The sequence below is a fragment of the Gasterosteus aculeatus genome, chromosome 17, assembly GCF_964276395.1.
Source record: "Gasterosteus aculeatus chromosome 17, fGasAcu3.hap1.1, whole genome shotgun sequence".
NCBI classification, from domain to species: Eukaryota; Metazoa; Chordata; class Actinopteri; order Perciformes; family Gasterosteidae; genus Gasterosteus; species Gasterosteus aculeatus.
Genome location: NC_135705.1, coordinates 5,933,018 through 5,960,328, shown reverse-complemented (window position 1 = coordinate 5,960,328; position 27,311 = coordinate 5,933,018). Strand labels below are relative to the sequence as shown.

At 44.8% G+C, this 27,311-nt stretch overlaps 2 protein-coding genes across 2 annotated transcripts; both read right to left on the bottom strand.

Annotated features, from left to right (window-relative positions):
- Window positions 1-2,406: 2,406 nt before the first annotated feature.
- LOC120835786 (cytochrome c oxidase subunit NDUFA4) lies at window positions 2,407-8,699 on the bottom strand. Its single transcript, XM_040204996.2, has 4 exons — window positions 8,503-8,699; window positions 5,104-5,189; window positions 3,753-3,816; window positions 2,407-2,762 (listed from the first exon to the last, which is right to left on the bottom strand). The coding sequence occupies exons 1-4, from the start codon at window positions 8,542-8,544 to the stop codon at window positions 2,706-2,708; spliced, it is 249 nt and encodes an 82-aa protein (XP_040060930.1). The 5' UTR covers window positions 8,545-8,699; the 3' UTR covers window positions 2,407-2,705.
- An 11,801-nt stretch (window positions 8,700-20,500) lies between these two features.
- fam210b (family with sequence similarity 210 member B) lies at window positions 20,501-27,086 on the bottom strand. The gene is made up of 3 exons (XM_040204231.2): window positions 26,387-27,086; window positions 22,580-22,770; window positions 20,501-21,373 (listed from the first exon to the last, which is right to left on the bottom strand). Exons 1-3 carry the CDS (start codon window positions 26,891-26,893, stop codon window positions 21,157-21,159), a joined length of 915 nt encoding a protein of 304 aa, XP_040060165.2. The 5' UTR covers window positions 26,894-27,086; the 3' UTR covers window positions 20,501-21,156.
- Between the last annotated feature and the right edge of the window lie 225 nt (window positions 27,087-27,311).

Sequence of the window (27,311 nt, the reverse complement as noted above, 5' to 3'; positions counted from 1 at the left end):
ATATGAATAGAAGATCATTCGTCAGTGTTCTACAGTTCATAAACAAACAGACTAAAAACGCGTGTTAAGACAAATATCTTCCCCATCATTTCATGTGTAGGTACGTTCCTTCCACCTGAACCAGGAAGTAGAACTCTGCAGTAAAAAGCACCTTTTTTAAACCTTTGCTAGATTCTTTTAACTTCTGAGCGGGTTGCCGTCTGTTCGAGGCTTCGGTTCCTCGGCGCCAGTGGCATCTGTGTCCATAATATCCACAGCTTGTCTCTGTAATTGCAATGTTCCAGTGGCACGTTACCACAATTACTCTCCAAAGCGTTTTGATCTTCTGACTCTGACTTGGGGTGAAATATCGAGAGGATATTTTGTTCTATTGTTGAAATGAAGTGTTGTTGTTGTTGTTCTAAAAAAAATGTTAAAATAATGATCATAAAATTAACTCAAATTGAACTCTCACACCAATATTTATAAGTTTTACTTTTTAGATTACCCTGGCAGATTGTTTTAGCCTTTTTTTAATGAAGTTATCAAAAACAAATATAGTTGTAGTTTAGTGAATCCGTCACGACTGGATTAAATGGACTCTTTAGTTACAATTGGACAGCGAAAGGAGATCTAACCTAACGACCTCCGCTCCACGAGAGGCCGCTCCTTTTTAGGGTTTAGGACTAACTCAGATTTGCTCTTTTTATTTTTGAAGTCGCACCTCTGGGAGAAATCATTAGAGGATGAAAGGCCTCACTATCTGCACTGGATCAGTGAATTTGCCCGAGGCCTCGCGGCAAAACCGCCAACACGACCGCAGCGCCGCACCGCCGCCTCCTGTTTTTCTGCCTCGTGTCCTATTTACTTATTTACTCGTCCCTCCTCCACCCGCGACTCTCTTCTTATCTCGCCCATTAAAATTAATCCTCATCTAAAAATATCTACTCTTGATCGTCGGAGAGGATGCAATCTGGGTGGAGATGGCCCCTCTCTCTCTCTCTCTCTCTCTCTCTCTCTCTCTCCCCCTCTCTCTCATTCCCCAAAATCGACAAGTGCTCGAGTTACAGTATCTCAGAAAGGGCTTCCCCTCCATCTTCCACTTGCGGCGCAGAGAAACGACAAACACAAACACTGTGTTTGCGAAGCTGATCACACGCGGCCACACTTTGTTTTCCCGCTGAGGTTCCATGTGATGTTTGCTGTTTTTGGAAAAAGGGCTCGGTGGCTTTGTGGACACGCACGCTGCTGAAGGCAGATATAAGTGTAGTCTTTTAGCGCGGCATTATTAGCTTTTGGGGGAGGTGGCGTGACTTGATCGAGTTACTTAAAGGCAGATAAAGCAGAACATGTTATTACATTTTTTTTAAAAGCTTGTGTTCAGGCGATGTCATATTAGTCATATTAACAAATATAATATAGCTGTTTGATAGCGAGACACCGGCCTCACTTTCTGCCTTTTTAGGTTTCATACTGATACTGACACAAGGCCTGGGAAGCTGCTGTGGTTGGATAATAACTGTCGCCTGCGCATGTGTGTGTGTGTGTGTGTGTGTGACCTTGTGATTATGCCCCAGTGTGACGCTTTGGCCCGGCTGATTACCTGTCAGCAGGTTTTGTGCATCTAACACAAACACACACATGTGCACACACAAATCACCGCCAGAGCAACAGACAATCCCCACTGGGCAGGTCAGCACACTGTTACGGGAAGCATATTGCTGTTTAAAAAGAGCGCGCGCACACACACACACACACACACACACATAAATGGGCCCATGCAGGGTCTGGAACATAGATTGTCTATTAAGGAGTGTATTAGGGGAACCATGGGGTCTGTCATTGAGACAGTTGGTGTGCCATTAGAAAAGGATTTTATGTTGTTGTCTGGTGTCCACTGATACACACATTTATACACAATCGCACACAGACACAAACATTCATCATTCAATGAACCCTCCAACATGGGACCATTATGCCAGCAGGAGGCACACTCGGAGAAACGGATTCCGTCGTTTCTGCGCCTCCATACGTGAGTGAAAATAATGTTTGCTTTTTTTTTCGTCGAGGAGCAGCGATCAAACAGATCCAGTGATTTCTCTCCTCTGGCTGCGTCTTTCTGGGACTGAGAAGCGGTTTAAAAGAGCTCCGTGACCCTCGCCGACACTCGTCTCCCGTGATGGATTTCTCTATTTTTGGTCCCCTTCATCTGCAACTTTTATGTGTGACTCGCTCGTCCTGCTGGATTCTTCATGTGATAAGTCAACGATGTTTTATCCTTGGAAATTAAAAGCATGATTTTGGTCGTGTACCTGCGTGCGCCAATGCGTTAACACAGTCGACTTTCCCGTCTATTCAGCACGAATTGCACTGCATATTAACCGTTCCAGTGTTTTGGCAGTTTGCAGTCACATAAATGTAGTCCGGTCAACACAAAATCACTTTATTGATTAATGTAGTTTTAAAGAAAGATGAAGAAGAATGACATTTGACACCTACGCCGAGGGGTCGGCAAAGAAAAGAGAACAAAGAGATAAAATATTAAAAGTGACGAGTAGCTAATAGCTACGTGCATTGGAAGAAACCAAGCTTTTTCTTTTTCTCAAGTACTCTTTAATATTTTTCCCGTTGACGGGGTTACGCCGTTGGTTCCGATCGCCGAGGCGGCATCTGGAGGTCCGGCTGAACTTGGTGCCCCTGCAGTTGCCCGGAGGACCTTTTTTCTTTTAGAAGTCGGGGCCCTCTTTCTTCAGGTTCTTGTAGTCCGTGTTGACGGCCACAAACTGTGTGAGGCAGGAGGAATACATTTAAATCTGTTTTGCTTAAATTAAATGCATCAGTCCTGTCTTTAGGGGAACGCGTACGGTGGGGGGAGGAGGGGCACTGGGGGGGGGGGGCGACGTTTTTTTTTTACCCTCGAGTGCAGATGTACACTCAGACAAACCCACTTATTCACCATGATGCCTTCTAGCTCATTTACTTTCCACGTTTTGTCTTGCTGAGCGTTTTTTTTTAGGACATCAGTTTGCATCCGCGGCGTCTAATATAAACACTGCGTGACAACGCGCATGTGTTCTGCATACATCACACCCCTCCAACCATGAGAAACACACATTTCTGCGTCTGGCGGTGATTTTTTATTTCTTTTTTTCCCCCCTGTGTATTTTTCTTGATTGGTCCGCCATTAACACACTCAGTACCCCCCCCCCACCCACCCTGGCTCATTACGATCATTGTTTGGACTCCCGTGGAATTTTGATGCAAGACCTTTGCCTCGCTACCGAGAATTAAACATGCAGCGTCGTGACCTTTCGTCTGCAGCGACTTTCATTCGGCTGTCAGGCAGTCGAGCCTTGAAACGCTCCGAAAAGGGCTCCTTTCTTTTGAAAAACACATCAGCCAGATCTCCTCTTCTGGGACTCGGGAGTCGGTTGTTTTTCTGCTCTATTTTGGGTCAACGTTGATAATATTTTCATTAGTTTGTCTGAAGCTTTGGCCTCTTTCGAAAGGTAAGGCACATTATTACCGAACACTTAAATCTCCCGGATCCATCTGCCTCAATTTGTTTTTCAGAGACACTTTGTTTTCTTTCCGTCGGAACAAAAGGGGAACCAGACGCAGCCGCGTTGATCCGACGTGATTTTGCCAACGTTGGTTGGGTCCAAATCTATTTGGGTACTTTGTTTGGGACGTCGTTGATGAATGTTGCTTCACAATGTGATCTGTGGTTTGAAGGTGTGAGCCGGCGTGCGTTATGGGGGTTCAAAGGTCACCTTGTACTGGTAGGTCGGGTCAAGCTGGTTCCACGGCTCCGGGTTGTTCTTCTTGTTCCACAGGCTGCGAACGGGGACAAAACCAGAGGGACGAGAAAAGACAGGAGACACGAGTAAGAGCGGATCAGGTGCATCCACGTTGGATGAAGACAGACGGGACTACGAGGTGATTCGGCAGTGCTTCTCTCTTCATTAACCAAAGTCTGGATTTCACGCCACCAAAGCACAAACAAAGAGGCAGAGAGACTGATGGCGGAGCGAGCATGTCCCCCCCCTCCCCCCCCCTGCCCCCCCTCCCCTCCCTCTCTCCCCATTACCGCAGACACTAGACGGCCTGTGAGAGAGAAGCAGCCGCAGACAGCAGCACTCATCATCAGCCGGTGATGAGGTCACGCTTTGTGGCTGACCCCCCCCTGGAACAAGTGGTGGTGTGCGGCCCCCGGGGAGGACACGGACGGCGCAGTGCGGCCGCTGGGGTGAGCGAGTAGAATACTGGTAGCTTTGTTTGTTTTACACTGTTTGTCTCTAAAATCCAGTGCACTCGATTGGGCGGCGAGTTTGTTGGATTTCATCAAATCTGCATCGAGTTTACATTTATTGAATCTAAATATATTTCAGTTGCCTGATCAAAGTTGTATTGTTTCATTTGTAACGTCTGTTACAAGGACAAGGATGCTGTTAAAGATGTTTTTAATTGTAACATTTCTGCTTTTTATAATTTTCACATCAATGTAAGTGACCCTTGTCCAAATTGTCTGTTAAAGTTAAAAAACAAAAACAAAGAGATGATTTGGCCAACACTGTTTTAGAAGATCAATTCTGATCTAATTCATCTCAAAGAGAAATTCAAACAACTCGTATTGTCTGAGGATGAAGCAGAGAACAAAATGATATTGGCAGCATAAGAGAAATTATGCTTGTATTAGTCTTTTATGCACTTAATTTAAATATGAAGCTTTCTCATCGAGCACACTATTTAACTGAAAAGGTTCATAGATTGTTAGAATATTGTTAAATAAATTGTGGCCCTCAAGATATACAAATATACAAAGTACAGCTGATCATCTTTTGTATCCAAAAGTTGGCAATTGGAATTTTCACAAGTTGACTTTGTCTTAACATTTAACTCTTTTGTCAATGTGTGCTCTGTAAAATCCTATTTTATTAAATTCAGAAGAACGCTAAAACGACATTTAATGAATTATATTTGCTCACATCCACATTACGCGCGGACTAACACAGGAAGGAAGACACATCCTCCTCCCGGGCTCATGGTAAGAATCTGCGAATGCTCAAGGTGTCAAAAGCAAGGCGCACGTTTACACCCAGTTTAGACAGACAAGCGTCTTACGTGACGTGGGGTCCTCTCGCCAGGCGGATCAGATAGAAGGTGGCACTCGAAACGCCCAGCGCCAGGAAGACAAATTGAGGGATTAACTGAGGAGAGAGGAGAGGAGGAAGGCATTAATCGCACAACACGCAGACACACCAGGGTAAGCAAACGTCAGTCGCTGGGCTGGGATATGTACCACGAGCATCCACCTGTGTGAAATACCAGCGCACACACACACACACACACACACACACGTACGCAGGCGGTTGTTATTCCTGTTTTTCCTCTCCTTGCCCTGCTCCATTATGCATGAGGCCCAGGCCATGTGTGAGGGAGCTCACTGTCAGCCCGGGTTGGACGGGCAAGGACGCGCTGGAAGAGAGAGCTGCAGCGTCTCTGTGTGTGCCAGCCTGTCCTCCTCGACACCCAACCTGTCAGACTGATCGACAGCACCACACACACACACACACACAGACACACACACATCGAGAGAGACACCTATGCATATGTGCACACACACATGCCCGTAAACGAGCTGACACACACACACACACAGTCTGAGCACTGGAGCACAATTGTGTGCACGCGTTTTTTGTTTGGTGTGTTGAGCGGTGACGATGACAGGAATTAAAATAGAAAAGCACATAAGGGGGAATGGGGGGGGGGATAATGTGGTGTGTCATCTTAAACACCTAAAGCTCAGCCGTGTCGATCCCCTCAGCCAGCGGCCTCTAATTCATCAACGCCACGCATACGTCTCCCGTCTACTCTGCTGCATGATTCCCTGTGTGCTGCTGTGGGAGAGAAAGAAGGGGTGGGGGGGGTCGCCATATTCAAACAGCTGTTCTCAGTCTGCACGGATCTCTCGTCGAGCGGCAGAGAGGTGACAGTTTGATCAGATCGAACTGAAGGATGTCGCTTCTGATGCAGCATCTAGACATCTGCTTTCCGTCTGATTGGCGCGCTGCTGATTGTGAGAATAATGAGACGCTGACATTCGCTAACCGGAAGCCGCAGCGGAGAGAGAGAGAGAGAGACGAGGGAAACGTGTCTCTCCCCAGGGTGCATGCTTGAAAGGCCAAATCGGAACGTAACTATTTAGCAACTGCGGCTTAGAACATGGACCTCCTGCTTCAGACGTGTTACTCAAGGTGTCTGTATGGTAGAGATTATAACCGGGGCTGCATGTAGCATTTAGAAAGTATGATACAAACAATTATTCAATTAATACACTCTAAAAAATGTCACAGTAAATTAACGGTATTTTACTGGCAGCAAGGACGCCAGGAATTTACTGTTATTTTACGGTATAATAACGTAAATGGTTTTTACACTATGTTACCATAAAATGGATTACTGTATATTACCATAAACTTGGTAAACTGCACAAATTTTACTGTGAATTAACTGCAATTTACTGGCAGTCGACGCCAGTAACGTACTGTTTTGTTTACAGTGTCCTACCGTTATTTACGCTATGTTGTCGTATATTGTTTTACTTCTTTTTCTCCAATCCAATTTCTCCAAAGTGTGTGATATCAGGTTAACATTTTATTATTATTTTTTGACTGATTCCAAACTTCAACTGGTGCAATTAGTAAGAAGCAAGAAGACAGCCTTTAAATGGCGTTCTGCCACTTCTCAACATGAAACCAATCATGAAGTCCATCTAACATTTGATCGGCGGTTATGTGGAAACTTCCAAACGAGCCACGACTCGACTGGACGGGTGCAAAGCCTGAGTAACAGTGTGATGTCCGCTGAATTCCTCTGGCTTATTGTAAGCTTCTCAGCTTCCCCAAGTTAACTCTGGACGAAAAAAGACTTATTGTGCACAACACGTTGTCACTGCATACACACACACACACACACACACACACACACACACACACACACATACAATCATTCAAACACACAACGCTGACTGTGGACGCTCGGCTTCGATGAAGTAAACACAAACAGCCACCCGCACACACACACAAACGGGGAAGCAGGTCAGCTTTGATCAGTCCAACACACACACACACACACACACACACACACACACACACACACACACACACACACACACACACACACACACACAAAGCAACCAATGAAGACAGGCGTGTGTGTTGGGAGACGTCGCTGGTCGGATGTCTCTCTTTCAGTCCACACTAGTTCCACCATGGAGGCTGACCGACATAGGAAGTGTTTTGCCCTCGCTGGGGTTCGATACTGTTGCTGCCCTTATTACTTTTCTGGTGCGCTGGCAAACAAACCCCGTCAATCCGTGAATTTGGGTCACAGTCAGCGCAGCGCCGAGGCAACAGGAGGAAGAAGGAAAAACAACAAGAGCACCGTCTTTCTTTTTCTTCCTTCATGTTTTTATAGAAACAATGAAGACAAATCCACAATGATGTAACGTAATGCTTGTTTTTACATCAAATCAGTTAATGTTATGTCACAAAAGCATCTAAGCTTTCAAAGCCCACTTATTAGCTTTTGGAGCCTTCAGCTCCATCTCACAGACTTCACTCAATTGATGGAGCTGGCTGAGCTCTTATTTTCTAATATGAATATTAATATTGACACTGTACACCAATATTCCACTATTCACTATTCATGTGGTTCGCGTAGGCAGCATCTTCCTCATCCGGAAATGTATCGTTTTCTGATTTTGCTGCAGTTGTGTGATTGCTGCCAGCTCTGTGCATTGTGCGCCCAAAAGGACATTGCACATGAAAGACTTTGATATCAGCTGAGTATCCAGAAAGATCACAGTGCTGCCCAATTTAAGAGGGTGGATGAAGGAATTAAAGAGAGGCTGTCTGACACCCGCTGGATATTTTATCAAAACATTAATACATTAGGTTATATCACCTGATATTGCATTATATTTTCATGAATCTGCCAATGTTTTGTTTGGTTGTCTATAAAATCAGTAAATGATGCAAAGTGTTCATTAAAGTTCACAGAGCTCAAAGAGACAGCTTAGAATTGTTTGTTTTGCCAAACCAACAGAGCAACACACTGAAAATCAATTTTTTTATAGACCAAGAAAAAAGACAATACTCCCATTTTATTAAAATCAGCAAATTACTTCCATTTTTGCTTTCCATTTGTCCATAAGTAAAGTTGTTTCCTCTCTCTTAGATATGGTAAAACTGGTAATGTTAGTGTGTGTTTTGTGTGTCCAGATTTACTACATATACTGCACATGGGAACTTTTTCTTCAAGGATAAAGAAGTAAGGCTTTCCTGCCATTCAATGATTACAAAACTGATGACAACCATGTCTAAACATTTTAACCAAATACCAAACTAAACACAAAAAATAAATATCGCAGCTTTTTTGTTTGCAATTGTCAGACTTTTTAGGCTCGATGTTAGAAATAACCACAGAGCTCGATAGATACATGAAGGTGATGCGACCTACCCCAGGATGTTTCTTCGCGTGTTTAACCATGGTCTGAATCATCTTTAATAATCTCAAATTAAAGTCTCATGCAGATTCATATAAAGAGCTGTTTGCCAGAAGTATGAAGTATGTCGGTCAGTGCAGTGATATCTCGCCTAACCCATCCGCTCTGCCCCCTTCGCTCCCTCCCTCCCTCCCATTCATCCAATGGGAGGGTCAGAGGGGGAGAGAGACGGTCCTAATCCTCCCATTCCCATCTGTTGAGGACACTGTATGTTTCCACTAAGGCTCATTGAGTTCTCTGTGTCCTAAAACCTGTTGTTATGCAACAACAGAACAGCGGGTACTTCAAATCAGTTTTTATTGTATGACACAACAGACACAGACTGACATTTTATCAAAAAAGTTACTGGTGGAGATGCTGCAGCGGTGAAGCACGCTCCCCTAATGGAATCGCGTTTTGGATCTCACCCCCATTGTGCTGGTTCATTTCATGTTCTTTTGCCGTTTTCACGGACGACACACACACACACACACACACACACACACACACACACACACACACACACACACACACACACACACACACACACGCTGTTTTGTTGTTGTCAACAAACAAAAAGAGGGTATCACGGCATTACTCTTCAATTTTTCAAATCCTCAGCTGCTAAACGTGTAAAGAGGTGAGCAGTAATGGCGGCTTCCTGCGCGTTCCTCGGGTCGCGACCTTTGCACCCGGCGTGATGATGGCAATTGATTAGTCGGCGGTTCAGCAACTGCAGACCTTTCAGATTCCTTAACAGCCCTTTGGAACCTGATGTAATTAACAGCAATGCTGCACTGTGAAAATAATGCACAGGTTGCTACTATTGCGGAGTTAAGGTATCTGATGTGTTCACACCATTCATCACGCCTGAGTGGGAGAAGCAGAGCCGTTGCATTTCGGTTACTATCGAATGGTTCGCCGTGCTGTTTTCTACTTTGACAGTTAATGAATCTCAGTCAAGATCAGGTCTGTTAGTTTAATATTTTCAGTACTGTGTTTCATAATAAAATACCTCCTAAACTAACATCCCCATCAGCTGCAGATGTTCTTAAAAAGGGTTTAATGCTCATGAGAAAATGTTAGTAACTTTAACTCAAGGTAAAAAAAAAGAAAACGGGGGAGACTTTACTATTTACCAACGTAGGCAACTTCCTGGACCCCAAAGAGCCGCAGATTATTATAATAATTATTATAATACTAAAATGTGTTACTGTTTAAATAATTTTACCCCAAGATAATGTACAAAAGGCCCCCAAAGCAGATACAAAATATGCAATTCAACTGTATTGCTGTGTTTCCTCCTCAGAGAGAAATTCTACTGGTTGTGTTGCAGATTCATACTTGACTCATGAATATAATACTTCATCAAACCATCCGGCATCATATCGGAATTGAAAGCTCCTCCTTGAACCGACATTAAGTCAACGTTGTGCTGGTGATGCTTTTCTTTCACTCTTCATTGAAGCACAAAAAGAAACCCTGATGCAGGTCTTTTACTCTGCGCTTGTATCTGTAACAAACGGGTAGTTGAAATCTGAAAATAAACAGTAACGGGGATCAGTTAATCAATGCCTGTAAATAAATCTGCCCCCCAAAAACACACCAAGTCGGGGTTACTCATGCTCACAAACATCGGGGAACTAGTCGCTTTGAAGAGCATGGATTTATAGTTTCTATCATTTAATTGTACTATAATCTCGCTGTTTAGGCCTCCCCTTCAATCCTCCTTGTCAAGTGAACGTGTGAAAGAATTTACACGTGGGGAGGAACAGATGGGGATGCAGTGAGTGTGTGGATGTGGATGCTTGTGTACGCGCATATGTGTACGCATTGTAGATGTGCATGTATGTAAGGGTTAGCATCTTGATTATTTTAATCAAAATGTCAAGAAGTGCCCCGTTGTGTTCAACATTTAAAAAAAAAAAAAGTTGTTGTCCCCCCGACAGATTGCAGGCCGAGCGTTTAAACAAAGAGGTTTAGCAGAACAAATCTGTGAGTTAAGAGGAAGAGCGGATTTAATTGTACTTAAGGTAACCTGCAGAATTCATATACTTAAATACTGTAATTTAATTTCTTTCTTTGATGAATACTTAAAGCAGCTACAATCAATATTATCTGTGATGCATTTTTTTACACATATACATGCTCTTACTCTCCCAATCGGTCCCTTGTAGCTGGGTGGATGTATTTAAAGCTGCAAACATCAATATTTTCATGTTAATGGATCAAATGACTGATGTAAAAGGCCCGAGGTGATGAACTGACCCCAAATTATCGGCTGCCTCTCGGGCTTAGGAAGCGCGTTGGTGCCTTTCGGCTCATTGTTTTTCCTGGTGGTGTGTGATTGTCGTGTAGTCACACTCTCATACTTCGCTTTTCTGCTAAATATGCTCAAAAGGCCTCCAGAGCTTTCAGCTACTTTGAGCAGCATGTTCTTGTTTTTAAGCAGTCGGATGAGACCAAAACCGAGTTAAAAGGATGACGAGTAATCGGCTTTGCCCTCATCTCAACACAGCAAACACACACACACTCACTCACAGACAACCTGAAATCCTGTTCGTCTCCAACTGGATTTTCTTTCTTTCCTTAGAGAGTCGTGAGGAGTCACGAGTCGCCGCAGCAACGCGACCTTGAGACGTCGGGGGGGAAAACCGCAGCGCTGTGTCCACACTCCGTCCGCCCCGCTGTACAAATAGGTGGCGGGGGCCCCAACACGCGAGAGCCCCCACCAGTACGTGCTCCCGAATAATAGATGGCTGTGTTACTGACGCGTCTCCCTGTGGTTGTGGTTCGTGACGACACAGAGATGTACTGTGACTGTGTTTGTTTAGAATCGTGACCTCGATTTCAGCCTCGGATATTGGACACAGAGCGAAGACGGAAGGAGCCACAATGCGGTTCCAGGGCCAATAACAAGGGGAGTCGGGCGTCCTCCTTTAAACGTGTAATTAATTCATTTAAAAAGATGTATTTCTTTGTTCTTAATTCTTGATTAAAAAGTCCTTCGTTTTTTTCACATATTTGTCGTAGATAAAAGTAAATAAAAATATCCCTTTGCGAACGAAGAAGAGATACCTCCATCAACCCTATGAAAAGATTAAATATTCATAATATTCCATTAATTCAGTGCAATACAGTGTAATCTTCTTACATGGACCCTCCCCTTGTCCCCTCTCTACAGGAAAATGACCTGTATGGAATAATAATGCACTGTGAGGTATTTTTTAATTTCACTTGTAATATTAGGTGCCTCATATCCCAAATATGCAATTAATTTGAGTCTTGACTAACAAAGTTCAGTTGTGAAGAACTTGCACATGGCAAGAAATCCATAAAAACATGATAATGCAGGTTTATAGAGTTCAGATGGGAGTGGATTCATTGTTCAGTTCTTTAAGAAAAACACGGCTGTCTGCATCATCTGGATTAAATACTGCTAATCTTTACACTGAAAATGCACAACATTTCCTTTGGAATAAACACAGTTTAATCTTGCGTTTCATGTTTTATTCAGGTTTAGTGTGAAGTCAATAACCTTCCAGCGTGATAGCTACTTACACATTTCTACTCCAATTTCTTTTCATCTGTGGCCACATACTGCGAAGGATACAGAACATTTTGAATAATCGTGTAGAACAACGATATGATGAATAACATGTAGAGAGACATGCTCACAAATGCATCCGCTTTCATGACTTATGATTAAAGCAGGTAGAAAAAACGTTTTGGCTAACAAGGGAACAGTGTCCCTATGACGTTGATTCTATTTGTCTGTCCACAGCTTGAAGGTGTCCTGAGTAGTACCTTTTGTCACAGTTCTTTAGTAACTCAATTGAAAGGGTTTTTGCTATTTCTTGTGATTGACAAGTTATTTCGATACATTTTTTGGGAAAAAGTTGCAGACATTTGTTGTTTCCAGCCTTGTGAATGTGTTCAGGATCTGTTTCCTTCTTCTTCTTCAGTAAAATTAACATAAATCAAAAGGAAGCTACTCAGAATCGGGGTTATGGGAAAAATGTGTTATTTTTACAGTTTAAACAAAATGTACAGATTACACAATAATTAAAAAAAGTTTGTTGCATCCTTGGTACAAATAATACAGCTGATATATTAATATGAAGATCAAATCAGTTTCTAGACTGAACTTCTTTATCAGTCAGGATCCACATATCAACAAAAAAGTGAAAGTGTGTAATATTAATAATAATAGTAGCAATAGTAATAACAGCAGGAGCTTCGCTGCTTGATGAACTTCTTTTAGTTTTTTACAGAAGTCTTGGCCAAGAATTACTAAGCAGAAGATAAGTGGAGGGTAGGACATCTGCAGGGAATTGTCCATCTGTGAGTGATCTCATTTTAATTCCTAACCATCGGAGCGCGTGTAAGAAAGTGATAGTTAGACTGTGGCCATCGTTTATTGTTTATTTTTTTATTTTATAGCAGAAGGTGGAGAAGAGAGTGGTTCTTCAAGCAGAAGGCATTTCAGCTAATAGCCACGTGTGAATAAGTAAGCATGAAAAAACAACCCAATCTGTTTCCAGGTTTTTTGAGAGGCACCGAAAAACACCACAAATGATAAATTGTTTCTCTGTGCGCACACACACACACACACACACACACACACACACACACATTTTACATATAAACTCCCAGAAGTGACAGGAATCTTTGTCACCGCGGCCTGGCAGGGCACTTGATTTCATTATTAAGTGGCACAGCAGCGCGTTTCAGACCCTCCACTCTGAGCAGCAGCCCCCTCTCATCGAGGATTGGATGATGGTCACGACTTCGTGAGCCCAAACTCAGTCCCGCGAGCTCTGCCATTGCTTTGATGCATTTTTCAGAAGAGCTCTGACACGAATGCCAAAAACGAGCAGCTTCCAAATTCCTGCAGACAGCACAACCGTACCCTCCCCGCTTTCTCCTTTGTCAGAAAGGCTTTGACGGACCAGAAGTTTCGTAACAATGGTACAAGTTCCGTAGCGAGGCCCAGACTGTGCCGCCACGCTGCCAGCTGACAGAATCGTGGCAGTGCTGAAGTTCTGTTTAGGTTTCCCTCATTAATGAAACTCTCTCCGCCTCTCCTCTTTCTCTCTTTGACTTTTCCCCGATAATGTTTTGTAGGTTATCCCGACCTCAGCAGAAATAATGGATGTCCCTGGACATTTTTTCTCTTCAGAGTATGCAATTTTCCATTGGTGGGTTTTTAATTCTAATTGTTGAGGTTTACATTTATAACAGTGGTCAGAAAAACAACAGGAAAAGAATGCAGTGTGTTTTTCATTTCCATGTAATCTTTTGTGACGAGTGCATTTTTAGTTCAGTGTCATTCACTGATAAATGTCGCCCCTAAGTTATCAATATGGGATTGTAGGTATTAGACAATGCTGGTACATCAAGTAGCATGTTTGATTTTAAGTTTTAAGTTCGACTGGCAATGTTTTGCATCGCGATATTTTGTGTTGAAAAAGTGCAGCTTCTTATAATTTTCAAAATAAATGATAAGTTCACATTTGACTTAGCCGATGAATAGTATTGAAAATCGCTGATGCAATACATAGTGAAGCATCAGGAATTGTTTTGGATATAAATTGTTGCCAGTTAAATCACATTGAACCATGAGGCACCGATGGATTTTCATTCAAATGAATCACATGACAGTGTTATGGCAGAAGTACAGAGCTTATTCCTTTTTTTCGTCTAATTATTCCGGCCCACAAACTCTGCTCTCACAGCTTCTTTCAACAAAAGAAACCCTGAATTAACTCACTCTACGCTACCTGCACAAAGTTGGCCGGTTTCCACACCAGTGAATTAATTGCCGCCCACAAATCAGATTTCTCATGTCAAGTAGGTCTGCTGTGAGCTCAGTGACAGCTGTTTCAAACAAACAACTTGTTTGCTGCTCCGTGAGCGCGCACACGCGGCGGGCTGCAGATCAACGTGAGCTTCAGTGTCCAGGTCCGTCTGTAGACAGACTCGTCCCCAGCATCATGCTTTACCCACCGGACGTGCATGTCTACTCTGAGGTCAGAGATTTCAAAGGTCTGTGCAGAGGTCGTAAGGGCACAGTAGTACGGGGGGATGAGAGCATGCCACATGTTATTCAGAAAACAACCAACGAAAGCTCGTGATCAGAAGTGGAAATGTCCTCTTCCTGGTCCCGAGGCAGCAAATTGCATCAAGGGGCGGATCAGATTGATGCAGATCTGCTGGTTGTTGTAAGCAAACTTTGAAGAAATAAGTCCACACTACTGTTTTTTTTAGACAAACACTTCAAACAACACTGCAAAGGGGGTAATATGTCACAGTGTTCATATCATAAAATAACTCATTTAACGTATTATCAGGAAGTGTGAAGCATATTTTCACCTCGTAGTTTAACACCTGCTTGAGGTGTATCAAGGTAAAAGCGTGGGTAAAAGCTAGAGAAGAAACAAAATCAACTATTATGATAGTTTTCCCACTTGATATAAGGATGCAACAAATAATGCAGTTTATTTTTTTTAATTTTTGAGCAGCTGAACACCACAAATGAATATCCCCTCCACCATCGCAGCGTGAGGCCAGTTAAACATCTCTGCTGTTATCGGTGGAGGGAAACTATCCTCAAGCATTGTGGATTAACGCGAATGTCATAAATCCTGCCAGATAGCCTAATATCATAATATTAGAGGCAACGTCATATCTGAATACGAGAGGAATAATGGTTTCCTCCTTCTTGATGAAAACCTCATTTTATTGCCACAATCATAATGGAATTATCTCCAGGTGTGATGAGGGCATTTAATGAAATCATTACAAAGGATTACTTGCTCTTTTTCACAGGCTTATTAAAGGGGCCTTTGCGACGGGGAGGCTGAGTAAGGGAGGATGTGTTTTTCTTCCCTTTCTCTTTCTTCCCTCTCCGCTCTGAGTGATTGCGTGTTTGTCAGTCTGGCAGTCGCACCATTTGCGGCTGGCATAAAAGCCTGCGGGGAGCCACCCGATCTGATTGGGAATCTTAGGGAGAAGAGGAAGAGGAAGAAGAAGAAGAAAAAAACGCATTGGCTGCTGCAGTGTTGTGTTGATGCGTATTGACGCTCTCATTTCGTGCCCTCAAAGCACACAGAAAAAATGTTTTTTCACTAAACGCTACACTTTGATGCATAGTTTATCTGTTCGGCCTATAATAATGGACTTTCTCTTTCCTTCTCCATCCGTCCCACTTCGTCTTCCTCACCATTTCTCTGATCCCCCTCTTCCTTCCTAACACCTTTTTATTAACCATCATGTGACTGCAGCTCTCCCATGTGTTGAACTGTATTTAACCTAAGCCTGTAAATCTCACTCCTACACTGCCAGCGGGGGTGGGTGGGGGGGATATACACTATAGATGTTGAGCTTAATGAGCAGCACAGGCAAATCACAGCAGTGTTTCCATCCATAATTCTCTTTGATTGAGTTCTGAATTGTAAAATCAATGTCTCCTCGGGCCGCTGGTCACTTGTTAATATTTCTCTGTATGACAAAGCAACTTTGTTTCTCCCGTCATCAACCAGCGGAGGCCCGAGGATGTCATACATCAACGTTTGACGGCAAATGTGCCGGATAGATTATTCGTCTTTATTGTTGTTATCGGCATCGCCGTTGACGGTCGTCTCATCTCACTTTAACTTAACCTGCTGCTTTATGGGCAGTATTGGAAATCAACCAACGTGGCTCCACTCAAGGTACCTGTACATTTACTTGTGTTGGGTTCACAAATGTCAGGCTACTTTTATTTTAATATATTTCAGAAATAAAGCTATTTTTAACAGCAATGTACACTCGCTTCTTTTATGATCTCACTTTCCACGAGTGATCAACTAAAGGAAATCTTGGTTAAATACTAAAACTGTTGTTTTAGCGTTAAATAAATTATATAAACATTTAATGAACCATTTATTATGCAATATAATGTAGATGTAAGCAGATATAAGTGTTTATTAATCCTCTTGTGGATACCCATGCAGCAAGTGGCAGCTTAGATAATAATAAAACACAGTGGTAACAATATTTTCATAGAAGTTGTATTGCTTCCAAATACCGTACATTAAAAAATAAACCATTAGTGTTATATTTGTTGTTATAGTTAGTTATTATATTTATTGATTGATTTATTTATGTTTCTGCTCTTTTAACGCAGGCCCGACTCAGTTCATTGTGTAGTTTGGTATTACTACTTTTAATGACGAGAAAAAAATGATACAACAAATACAAAAGTTAGAGGCCTCTTTCAGTTTAAACATTTAAATACATAAAATCACCGATCTGTATAATAGAAGAAAAAAAACAAAAGAGTTTTGAATATAGCTGATACAAAACATGCTGTTTGAAAAGGGGACGACGTCCAGGAGGCAGCTGAGTGGAGGAGCCTTCCTCACCCGGGGTGACAGCGGCGGTGAACGATGGTTACGTTCACAGCTGTTGTCACGCGGTGATGAATAGCTCCGCCTAACTACTCAGGAATAATGCTTAAAACAGAAAATGAATCCGGGCCGTGAATAAATGTATACAAAATTGCTGTTGTGCCTGGTCAGCACTGACTCCACTGAACTCGAGGAAAGAAGGAAAAAACGAACCAAAGAAAAGGAGAGCAAGCGAGTGCTACAGTGGCACGAAATCAAGCACTCAGCAGCTCCACGATACGCCATTAGTCTTCATTTTCAGCACGACATGCAACAGGGCCCTTACGTCTTGAGGAACAAACTAAAATGTATTGGGCCGGCCAGTTTAGGCTAATTGAAAGAAATTGTCTGTCTGCGGGCTTTCCATTACAGTCTGCAGAGGGTGGTGGGTCGGGGCGGGGTGATGATCGGGTGGGGGGGGGGGGGGGGGGGCTGAGCTTGTGGCCCTTCGCGCGAGGCCTGGTTTCCTGTTAATGGTTTGATCCATGGGCGCCCTCCACTGAGCAGACAGTCTGGGCTGGGGGGGGGGGGGGGAGTCATTTAAGGGGGAATCATTTAAGGAGGATTTATGAGATGCGTTCATTACCAAGTGCAGACAAACCGTCTTCAATCGATGGGCGCCGCCTCGTAGGTGGTCCGCCGCGGCCTGCTGTATTTTTCGATTTCATTCTGCTCCCCATCCCATCACCCAGGGGATTTTTTAATATTTGCTTAGGTGCATGTAGCTGGTTTTACAGCCGCTTGCCTTTAATTATTAACACGTGTCAGAGCAGTCACTTTAGGGTAATTGACCTGGTAATTGTCCTGGAAGGCGTCGCGTGGCTTCGGCCAGCTCCCATCGTGGGTCCCGCAACCTCTTCATGGACTTTTGTGCGATCTTTATTATTGTGCCTTTGAATTTAGACGTAGTCATGGTTGAACATTGTCTCACAGTGAGTCTCATAGTGGAGAAAGGTCCATGGTGACCTTTTGTAGTCCCGAAATCCGAAGGTCACACATTTAGTTTCCGTCGTTGCTTTTAAAAGTCCTTTTAAACTGACCTGATGCTGCAGACAGTTTAATTGACCTTTTGCACTCACGTCTCTATCTTAGCATCACTAAATGTCAACCAATCCGGTGGGTACTTTTAACGTCAGTGTGAATCCACTGAAGGCAAAATGGAGGCCACGGTTTGAGTTTAAAAGGGGAGCGTTAATCTGCAGTACACTGCAAGCACTGCGCTGAAAAGGCGCCGACAGAATGAACCCGGCGGCCCGTTGTCAGACACGTGACGGGCAGCCAGCAGAGGTTAAGTACCACACAGTCAAAAACATAATCTCACATCTGCCAAAAACACTCAACAACTTCTCCCTCTTCTTCTCACTCACAGGCCAGAAAGAAAAGCCGCTCTGCCTCTCCGTCTCCAACCTCGCCTCAGTCCTCAGCCCGCTCATAATTGCTCACATTTAAGAGCTGAGCGTCTGAATCCCGACGAGCAATGAGACCGAGGAGGAGGAGGCGCGGTGTTCTGTGCAAGAATAAGTAAAGTAAACGCACGCGTCTCTCCGGCAGAAACTGACTGGCACCAAGTGCTTAAAATAATAAGATGCAGCTGTTGATAGTAGCGACAGTCTCCAGGTTTACTTCCCCGTAGCCCCTGTGGCAGCAGAGGAGGCGCGATGAAGGCAGACAGCTGACAGGTGCTCCAGGATGATGCCGCCATCAGGTGCATCTGCTAAACTTAACTCGGAGACGGGGCGAGGAGGAACGTGGAGAAGGGAGGAGAGGAAGGAGACGCCAGCGGGGGGGGGGAGGAGGGGTGGGGAATAGGCAGAAGGGTGGCCGGAACACAGGAGGGAACAAGCGTTAAAGCAAAACATACACCTATAGTTATTTATACGTATACGGAGGATATAGAGAGCATGCACAGAAGCGGTGGAATAAGTGTGTGTGTGTGTGTGTGTGTGTGTGCAGCCCTCACTGTGAAGAACCTCACAGCATGAAGCAGTAGGTGCTTCTCCATCTGCACTCTGACACTAACGAGTACCGAGCGGGTCGTGAGGCGGGTAGAAGCAGGACCGGTGCTGTGGAAATGACGAAAGTCAATTATTTGAAGGTGCAAGGGGTGAAAAGGAGGCTTGTCAGGGAGTGTGTGTGTGAAGACAATATGTGTGTGTTTGTGTGTGTGCGCCATATGTTCAGATATCACTGCGTGCATCAGCGTTTCGCATCTGCTCCATCCACACTTTGTTGTGTGTGTGTGTGTGTGTGTGTATTCAGGCCGTGTGTTGCTCTGATCGCGGCGACACTCAAGGTGTTTCTGACTTTAATTTCAAAAGAATTGTTGTGTAGTGAGGAGCAGCGGCTGGGATTCGAACCCCTTTGAACCCCTGGTGGTGCTGAGGCCCTTCATAAAGACTCAGAGCCGACCAGACGAAGTGTTCACTCGACTCACAAGCCGGTTCTGGGGTCGAGCTAAAAGGTGACGGGGAGCGTGACCGTGAAGCTGATCTTCTTCTCTCTTCTTTTTCCTCGGTGTCAAGCGTTCTCTCTCTCTCTCTCTCTCTCTCACACACACACAGACACACACTCACAAATACGCAAATGGACAGCAGTGTGGAGGAGCCCGGTGCATCGCAGGAAGCTCCAGAGTGGCTGGGAGCGCTGTCACCAATTTGTTCTTAGCCATGGGGGACATGCAGGGGATGGAGAGGCGATGGCAGCTCCCTGTCCTCATCATGGCTAATGAGGCCCAGGCTTCTCCTTCTACCTCTGTGTGGATGTGTGTGTGTGTGTGTGTGTGAGAGTGAGAGAGATCAGTTTGTATCACTTTGTGTCACAGTGCTGCCAAAAATCCTTTTTCTGAAAAGCGGGGGTTCGATATCTGGCACGGACCACCGTGCACTCTCTTGGTTCTGCTTATACAAGTCCCCTTGCTGAATTATTTACCCGCCCAACACACACACACACACACACACACACACACACACATATACACGTGTGGACTGTCGTTCTACCCTAACTAAGAATTGCATCATGGCTGCTGTGATTACATACGGCCAGAAATAAAAAGTTCTCATTAGGAATAAAAGTGGTCATGTTAGGTAGAAGCCTTTAATAATGGTTTTGTTTCTTCAGACTAGTCTTTCAAGAGGAAGCATCATCCGGTTGTCTGTGACAAGAAGTTCAGTAAATATTTTCATGTTTTGAGTAATCTCCCAATATTTGCACAGCTCCTCGGCCGTTGCGTGGCAGACGACTATCTGTCACGCGCGACAACAACAGAGGAGTTTGGGAAGCATTTAGCATGGTGTGTTTGTGGGACGCACGAGGAGCGATGCTCCTTCTGGTGATATAATGCTGATATCCATCTTGAAGACATCAAGGGTACAAAGACGTTCAATCTTATGAGAGATGAGAACTGTTGCAGTAATGGAGGGAGAGCAGCTGGATATTTGTAGTTCGTGAGCTCCCCAGTGTGGCGGAAAAGGAGGAAGGCAATCAAGGAAGGTGTCTTGACTCACTGTGGGATTGTAGTATTTCATAAGAAAAACGCCACATATTAAAAGAGAAATTCTGTTTTTTTTTAATAGTTAACTACAGTACATTCAAATTCGGGGAAAGAAACCTTCTCAAATCAACATTCTTCACGTTGCATTGGACTACAGGCGGCTTCACTCTCAGATGGACGTAGTCGGGGGTTATTGCGGCACAGCAGAGGGACACGAGAAGAATGGAAATAGATGCTGGGAGAGGTGTCGAGAGGAAGCCAAAACCACGGCAGGAAATAAAAACGGCGTAGGCGGGTCCGAGGAAGCAGGGGGAGGAGAGAAAGAGGAGCGAGGTAGGAGACAGAGAGAGAACCTGAATTATTCTGCTGAGTCATGCAACACCGGAGCGACGGCCCAGTCAGCTGACGAGGAACCGAGGAGGAGACATCAGCTTTTTCCAACCCTACAAAAGGACCTTCACACTGAAAGAGCTTAAAATCCCTGATCACACCACTGATTGTAAATAAATAGTTGAGCTTTTTAGCCTTTGTATTTTTTGGAATGCGCACTCATTAAAAACACCACTCTGAACACATTGATTCCACTGGCACCAATGAAGAAAATGTTCACATGAAGGCAAATGAATCAGGGGTACATTTGACTGTGGCTACTAAGAGCCAGGAGGTCTGCTGCTTGATGAGGCAGCAGAGGACAGGGTGGGGGGTCCTCAGGGTGCAGGCGTGGGTGGTTTAAAGTGACCAGTCTTTCTGAAGTGGCGCACGATGAGCGGCACGGACACCAGAGTGATGCTGATGCGAACCGGAGCGAAGAGCTTGTGGATGGCGTAGGCCAAGACGAACGTGCTCGTCCCCGCTGCCATCTTAGACTGGACGACCGCCTCGCTGAAGCCCACTTTGCACAGCACGGCCGCCATATCGATCCCACTGGGGAGACGGATGACACGGGAAACAGGTTAGAAGTACGTACAAATTTTCTTGTTAGACAATCACTCAGCGCTCTTCTTCTCAGATTTGGCTTTGAATTACACACAGGTGTATTGAGGATCAATCCTGTGTGTGTGTGTGTGTGTAACAAAGGTATATGCGGTTAAGTGGACCACCTTCCAGTAAATATTTTAAAATAATCACTTTCAACATTAGGCAGGATGGTCCTCCCCCCTCACATTTCTTTTAAATTAAAGTATTTAAACCAAAAAACGTAATTAAATAAAATTAATACAAAAAGATCATTCTTAATAAATAAAACCAACATAAATTCAATTTTAGTGAAAATAAATAAAACAAATACAACATACAAACAATATAGTTACATTTGGACTCTGGGTAACTGGGCGATCATCTGGATTACTACATTACGCAAAGAAAAATCCATATTTTAATATAGGATGCTCCAGAGCCAATAAATAGCCCTATACGGTTCATTACGCAGCGTTGAAGCGTAAAATATAGAAAAGCATTCACATCCTCCGAGATTTCAAAAGATTTAACAAGTGAAGTCCCATCGTCTCTTTGGGTTCTGCATCAGTACTTCGGATGCAAAGTCACATGATTTCCACCAGAGGGAGCTGTGCTCCCAAAATAATGTTGCATAATTCATTTTGTGGCCTTTTGAACCTCAAACTGATTACATTAGCATAAGAAAAACGACAAAACCAAAGAGGGTTTAACCAGCTACATCTTTCACTGCCTTTGTGAAACAGTTCTGTAGAGTCGGTGTATTTTCATCTGAGCTGTTTGGCAAAAGGAATATGCAAATAGTACTAAACACGAGGCGTAGAGCTGCTTCAATCAACACAAAACCTCATCCGGGCGACGTGGCCTCACAGCGATGATGCTCAACGGCTCTCACAGTCAGTGAGTTTACTTCGAGAGTCATCGTCGGCTGTAAGGAATGTTTAAGTCCCTGCTGGCACTCGGCCACGCCGATGCTTCTACTCAAACTAAGGTTGTCCAGTGCTGCTTCGGGCCAAACGATCAACCAAACAAAATAGCACCAGATAAGGTCACGGTATGTGGAACACGTTGTTCATAACGCGTGATGTAGAGTCCAGTTTATTGACTTGGTAAAAGAGACCAGATGTAGAACGCATGAGTTATACATGTACGGGCTAAAATCTGATGCTTTGTCACCTGGATATGAGGAGATAGAACATTCCCAGGGACATGAGCGAGATCCCGATGTGGAAGGAAACTCCCACCGCTCCATATTCCTTGAAGACTTTCTTCAGTTGCTGGGTCTTGTTTGGTTTTCCTCCCTCTGGCTGCGGCTCCCCCGGGAGCGTCGCTGCAGATGGGGAAGTAGAAGAGGCCTCCTTGAATTCCTGTTTGAAAAGAGAGCACAATTGAGTGGAGGGGGACGAGCCCAAAGTGAGATGAGGGGAGCAGAGCGAGGAAGTGGTTTCAATTCGTGGGCACGGTTTCCACATCGGGTACGTAACCGGGAAACTTTTCCCGTTAGGAGTTCCAAGAACTCCCTGAAACTACAAAACGGTCCAGCGCCAAAGATGGCTTCACTGCGGATTTAACTAATGGCAGTTTGTGTTTGGGATTCTATCCCACGAAGCAGAAAAGATCAAAGAACCAACCAAAAAATATCACGTGGACGTGACGATGTTTGTATGAAGGGGGTCACGCGGAAACCTGACCGTCATTTCTCACTCTGACCTCGACAGAAGGCCACATTCATTCATGATGTACGGGTGCAATAAATATGTGAACATTCCAATCACCTTTGACCTTAAAAGGGTGGAGGGTTGCAGCTGTTGGCCTTCGACCCATGAAAATCCTCTGAATGTCACGAACCACATCCACGATTTATACAAACGGATATGAAACAGTAAATCTTTAATCAAGTCAAGAATTTACTTTTCCTCTGCAGAATCACTGACAAGTTTTGGATAATAAGTAGCGCTGTAAAAAGAAAACATCCTCTTCACTTTAAGTACAATACAAAGAAAAAGAAAGAAACATTGTGAACTAGATGGAGCACAGAGTTGAGGTCGTGATGTACAAGTCAAACAAGGCCGAGTCAGCTGATTAAACAGGCTGCTGGGCGGTTTAGCTAATTCACGTGATAATTTACCCTTTCACACACTCAGACTGAGTCAGTCTCTCTCTTACACACACACACACTCATGCCTCTGACACATACACACTCAGCGTTTGTGACCTGCAGACACGTTCCTGGAGGATCCAAGACACAAACCCCGCCGTCAAACAATGAGTCATCAAAAATGCTTAAAGCAGCAGAACCGGCACAGACAAACCGTTACCGTTTGTTACAAACAAAGTTAAAGCTGCTGTTGGATGTGGAAACACGTCGTCACGGCAAACCTAAATATCCCTTTAATATGAAACAGATTTTTTCCAGGAACTCGCTTTGGTCAGTGTGACATTGAGTGTGGTAAATAAGCGTGAAACAGCAATCTTCACTTCACTTGTTCTGGCAGCTTATTGTAATAAATATCATGAGGCCCTTCAGCTCCACAAACTAAGAAAGTGTCTCATGAAAGCACAATTAAGTTAAAGAAAATAATACTGAATCACAGTTGAAGCATTCTTAAATAATATATATATATATATATATATATATATATATATTAACACAAATAATAGTGAGACCTGAATCAGGAAATATTTGACCAAAGTATAAGTAAACAGTAGGAGGTCACCCAGTTGCCCAATCAATGCTGCTGTGGAAATGAAATTGCAACAAAATACTTGCAGGCTGATTAGAGGTTATGATTATGATTAAATATACCAGGGGTATATTGCCTCAAGGTCCTCAAGGTCATCGGCTGCATCTGACACCAAACAGCTCCTTTATAGACAGGAAACACAATCCGGTCCTGAGAAAACAGGAAGTAGCTAAATCCAAAACTAATAGGTACTTTGCAAATGCAATTCTCTTGAAAAAAAAAAAGTTACAAAGTACACGGGTGAATGACTGTCCTGAAGTGTGCAAAAACACAATTATGAGCCAAAAAACGTTCGGTAACTTCTACAGAATGTGCTGCTGCTGTGCCCCACATACAGAAACTTTCCTTTACATCCATCTCCCCTCTTGTTGACATTCAGCTCGCTTCAGAATGTCTTCCTCTCGAGGCCCGAGGTCGATAATTTATCGTCCGGTTTGTCCCGAGCCCCCTGGACGGAGCCACGGCCTCGGTGACGTATCCACCGGCCTGCCGACAATGGACAATGGAGAGGAAAGAGTGGGCGAGGGAGCAGGCCTTCGCCTCGCGGAGCCCAGCGGGGCCGAGCCAAAAGGCGAGGCAGCGGTATGGGAGGGTCATGTGAGCGAGCGGCCATGGGGAGTTGTGCCGGGGAGGGTGAACAGTGGCACTGCTGTGTTTGATAACAGCTTTTGAGAGACAAGGAAACGCATGCAAATACAGACGGACACTCGCGTGCACGCACATGCACACGGATAGAGCAGAGGGGGGGGTCCCTCAAGCAGAAGCTAAAGTGTTTGAGTTGATAAGATGAAGTCAAACTTAACAGAAACGGCAGCAAGAAACTGACGAGAATCCAGTCAGTTTTCAAAATAAAAAATGGTCCGTGGGCCAATTGGTACCGGGCCGCACCACAGGAATTGGCTACGTGTTGTCAGCCAACATCAGTATCAATAGTTTCTGCAATAAGAACATATCAGGAATTTCTCATTGCTCCAGTCCTAAAATATAGCTTCACTACCTGCAAGCAAAGTGTTGTATATTGTCTCTCAGGGTTTTGCAGCCAGGGTAGCAGTAAACGTAGGCCGGTCGACCACTTGTGCTGGAGTGACATATCTGTTGCATTTGTTAACAGTTGTGATGCCTAGATGAGGAATCCTAATTATTTGGCAACTCCCTGACTTTTCCTCCAACACCATCACCAGGTTAAAATTAAATGTTTCATTAACGTTGTTTTGTCATATCGTGTCTAGAAAGCTAATTTCCATCAGCCCCAGCATAACAAATAGCGACTGACGGTGGTGGTTAACGTGGCCAACAGACCTGCTGAAAGTCAGCATGTTAGCATCGTCGCAGCGAGCATGTTAGCATCGTCGCAGCGAGCATGTTAGCATCGTCGCAGCGAGCATGTTAGCATCGTCGCAGCGAGCATGTTAGCATCGTCGCAGCGAGCATGTTAGCATCGTCGCAGCGAGCATGTTAGCATCGTCGCAGCGATCATGTTAGCATCGTCGCAGCGAGCATGTGTCATCACAGCGAGCATGTTAGCATGTTCACAGCAGGCATGTTAGCATGTTCACAGCAGGTATGTTGGCATTGTCACAGCGGGAGAGCTGCTTGGTGTTCTTTTGTAATTATCCAACATAATAATTATGTAATTCAGAATAAACCTGAAACGCTTTGCCTGCATAATTCAGTAATAATACAGTATAGTTGTGTTTGTTGTGCCCTGTAAGAACTGCTTGCTGCAGGTTGAGATCAACCACATTTTACCTCTGTGTTAAGCTCAAGTGTCAAAGTACCTGCCATTTAAATGAAATGTCTTTTGGACACAGTGACTCATTCTTACTATGACTCCTCTATAAAAGAAATCCGGTCGATCAGCTTCTCTGCCAGTCCTTCTTCCTGGGGACCAGTTGAACGGTGACTCAGCAATGTTCTTCCCCAACCCTGTAAACAACGCCTCAGCTACGTCACCTTCAGGTTGTGAAGACGGGATCGATTGTGCAACGACTGGTGTTGTCAATTTCCTGCAGATGTTGACAGGCCACGTGGCCACGCAGTGTTTAACCTTAAGCCCGTCTGGCAGGCAGACGGTTGAACTTTTATTTGCATATTTTATGATTTTGAGTTTAACATCCCCCCCTTGGACACTTGGAGACATACACACAAACGTGCACAAGGGAGGGACTGGGAAATGAGCGCCCGTGCGAACTTGCCACTGGGGGGGGGGGGGTCAAACAAATATTAGTTAATGAATTACCCCTTTGTGGTTAGCCGTGTGCTCCTCGCCGCCGTCGCTCCTCTTCGTGGAGAACCCTCTGGTGTGCATTGTCCCGGCGGAGCAGAGCCCACCGAGCCCCCCCCAGTCACCCGTAAACAAACCCGGAGCCGGCAGCCCACCTCCGTTCGCGCGCACGAGCCGCGGCGCGATCATATCTGCGTGACCGGCGCCTCCGCCTCGCACGCGTCTCCAGAGATCCGCGTGTTTATCCGCCATCCGGTCCCAGTGTCCCCACGCAAGAGGGCGCAAACACGAGTCCCGGTCCTCCACAGGTCGCCGCACGGGGGGCTTTTGTTGTTGTTGTTGTTGTTGTTGTTTCCCCAGTCGGACACCATTCGCATCGCCGGCCCGGACGGATACGCAGAAACACCGGTACCGCGGGAGCGCGTGGCCCTTGCGTAATGTGACGTCCCCCCGGCTGCTCGCCCCGAGGAACGAGCCCGGGGACTTAGGAGCGTGAGCCGCCGCGGACAGGCAGAGAAACATGGTGGAGACGAGCCTCCGAACCTCCGCCGGAGCCGCTCAAACGGTGTCGGGCGACGAATTATGTCAGCGGGCGGCTGTCAACATGCTGCCCTGCGCCCTCCTGCCCCCCCCGCCACTTATCCCCCACAGCCAATGAGAGCTGACGCGCAATCGCAGACAGTGAAGCTTTGCGCGCAGGGAGGGAGGGAGGGAGAGAGAGGAAGGGGGGGGGGGAGGGGTATTTAAAGGTGTAACCGTGATAATTCTTACAATTGAGTTATGAAACGGCGCCTGCGGCTTCTTCTTCTTTTTATTTAAAGTCAAGTCGCCACTTCTCGGTTGGGGGAATGCTGGTTGTATAATCCCATCGTGTGTTATACAAAATGCAAGCAATTATCCATGAATCTATTTTCAAACAATAACGACCAGGTGGACGTCA

Excerpts from the sequence above, each read along its gene's own strand:
- LOC120835786 (XM_040204996.2), bottom strand. The coding sequence starts at position 8,544 with ATGATTCAGACCATGGTTAAACACGCGAAGAAACATCCTGGG. Across the intron at positions 3,817-5,103 it reads GCGAGAGGACCCCACGTCAC|CCTGTGGAACAAGAAGAACA; the intron begins GTAAGACGCTTG and ends CCCCGTTCGCAG. Across the intron at positions 2,763-3,752 it reads ACCCGACCTACCAGTACAAG|TTTGTGGCCGTCAACACGGA; the intron begins GTGACCTTTGAA and ends TGCCTCACACAG.
- fam210b (XM_040204231.2), bottom strand. The coding sequence starts at position 26,893 with ATGTTTCTCTGCCTGTCCGCGGCGGCTCACGCTCCTAAGTCCCCGGGC. Across the intron at positions 22,771-26,386 it reads ACACGGCTAACCACAAAGGG|GAATTCAAGGAGGCCTCTTC; the intron begins GTAATTCATTAA and ends CTTTTCAAACAG. Across the intron at positions 21,374-22,579 it reads TTCTATCTCCTCATATCCAG|TGGGATCGATATGGCGGCCG; the intron begins GTGACAAAGCAT and ends CCGTCTCCCCAG.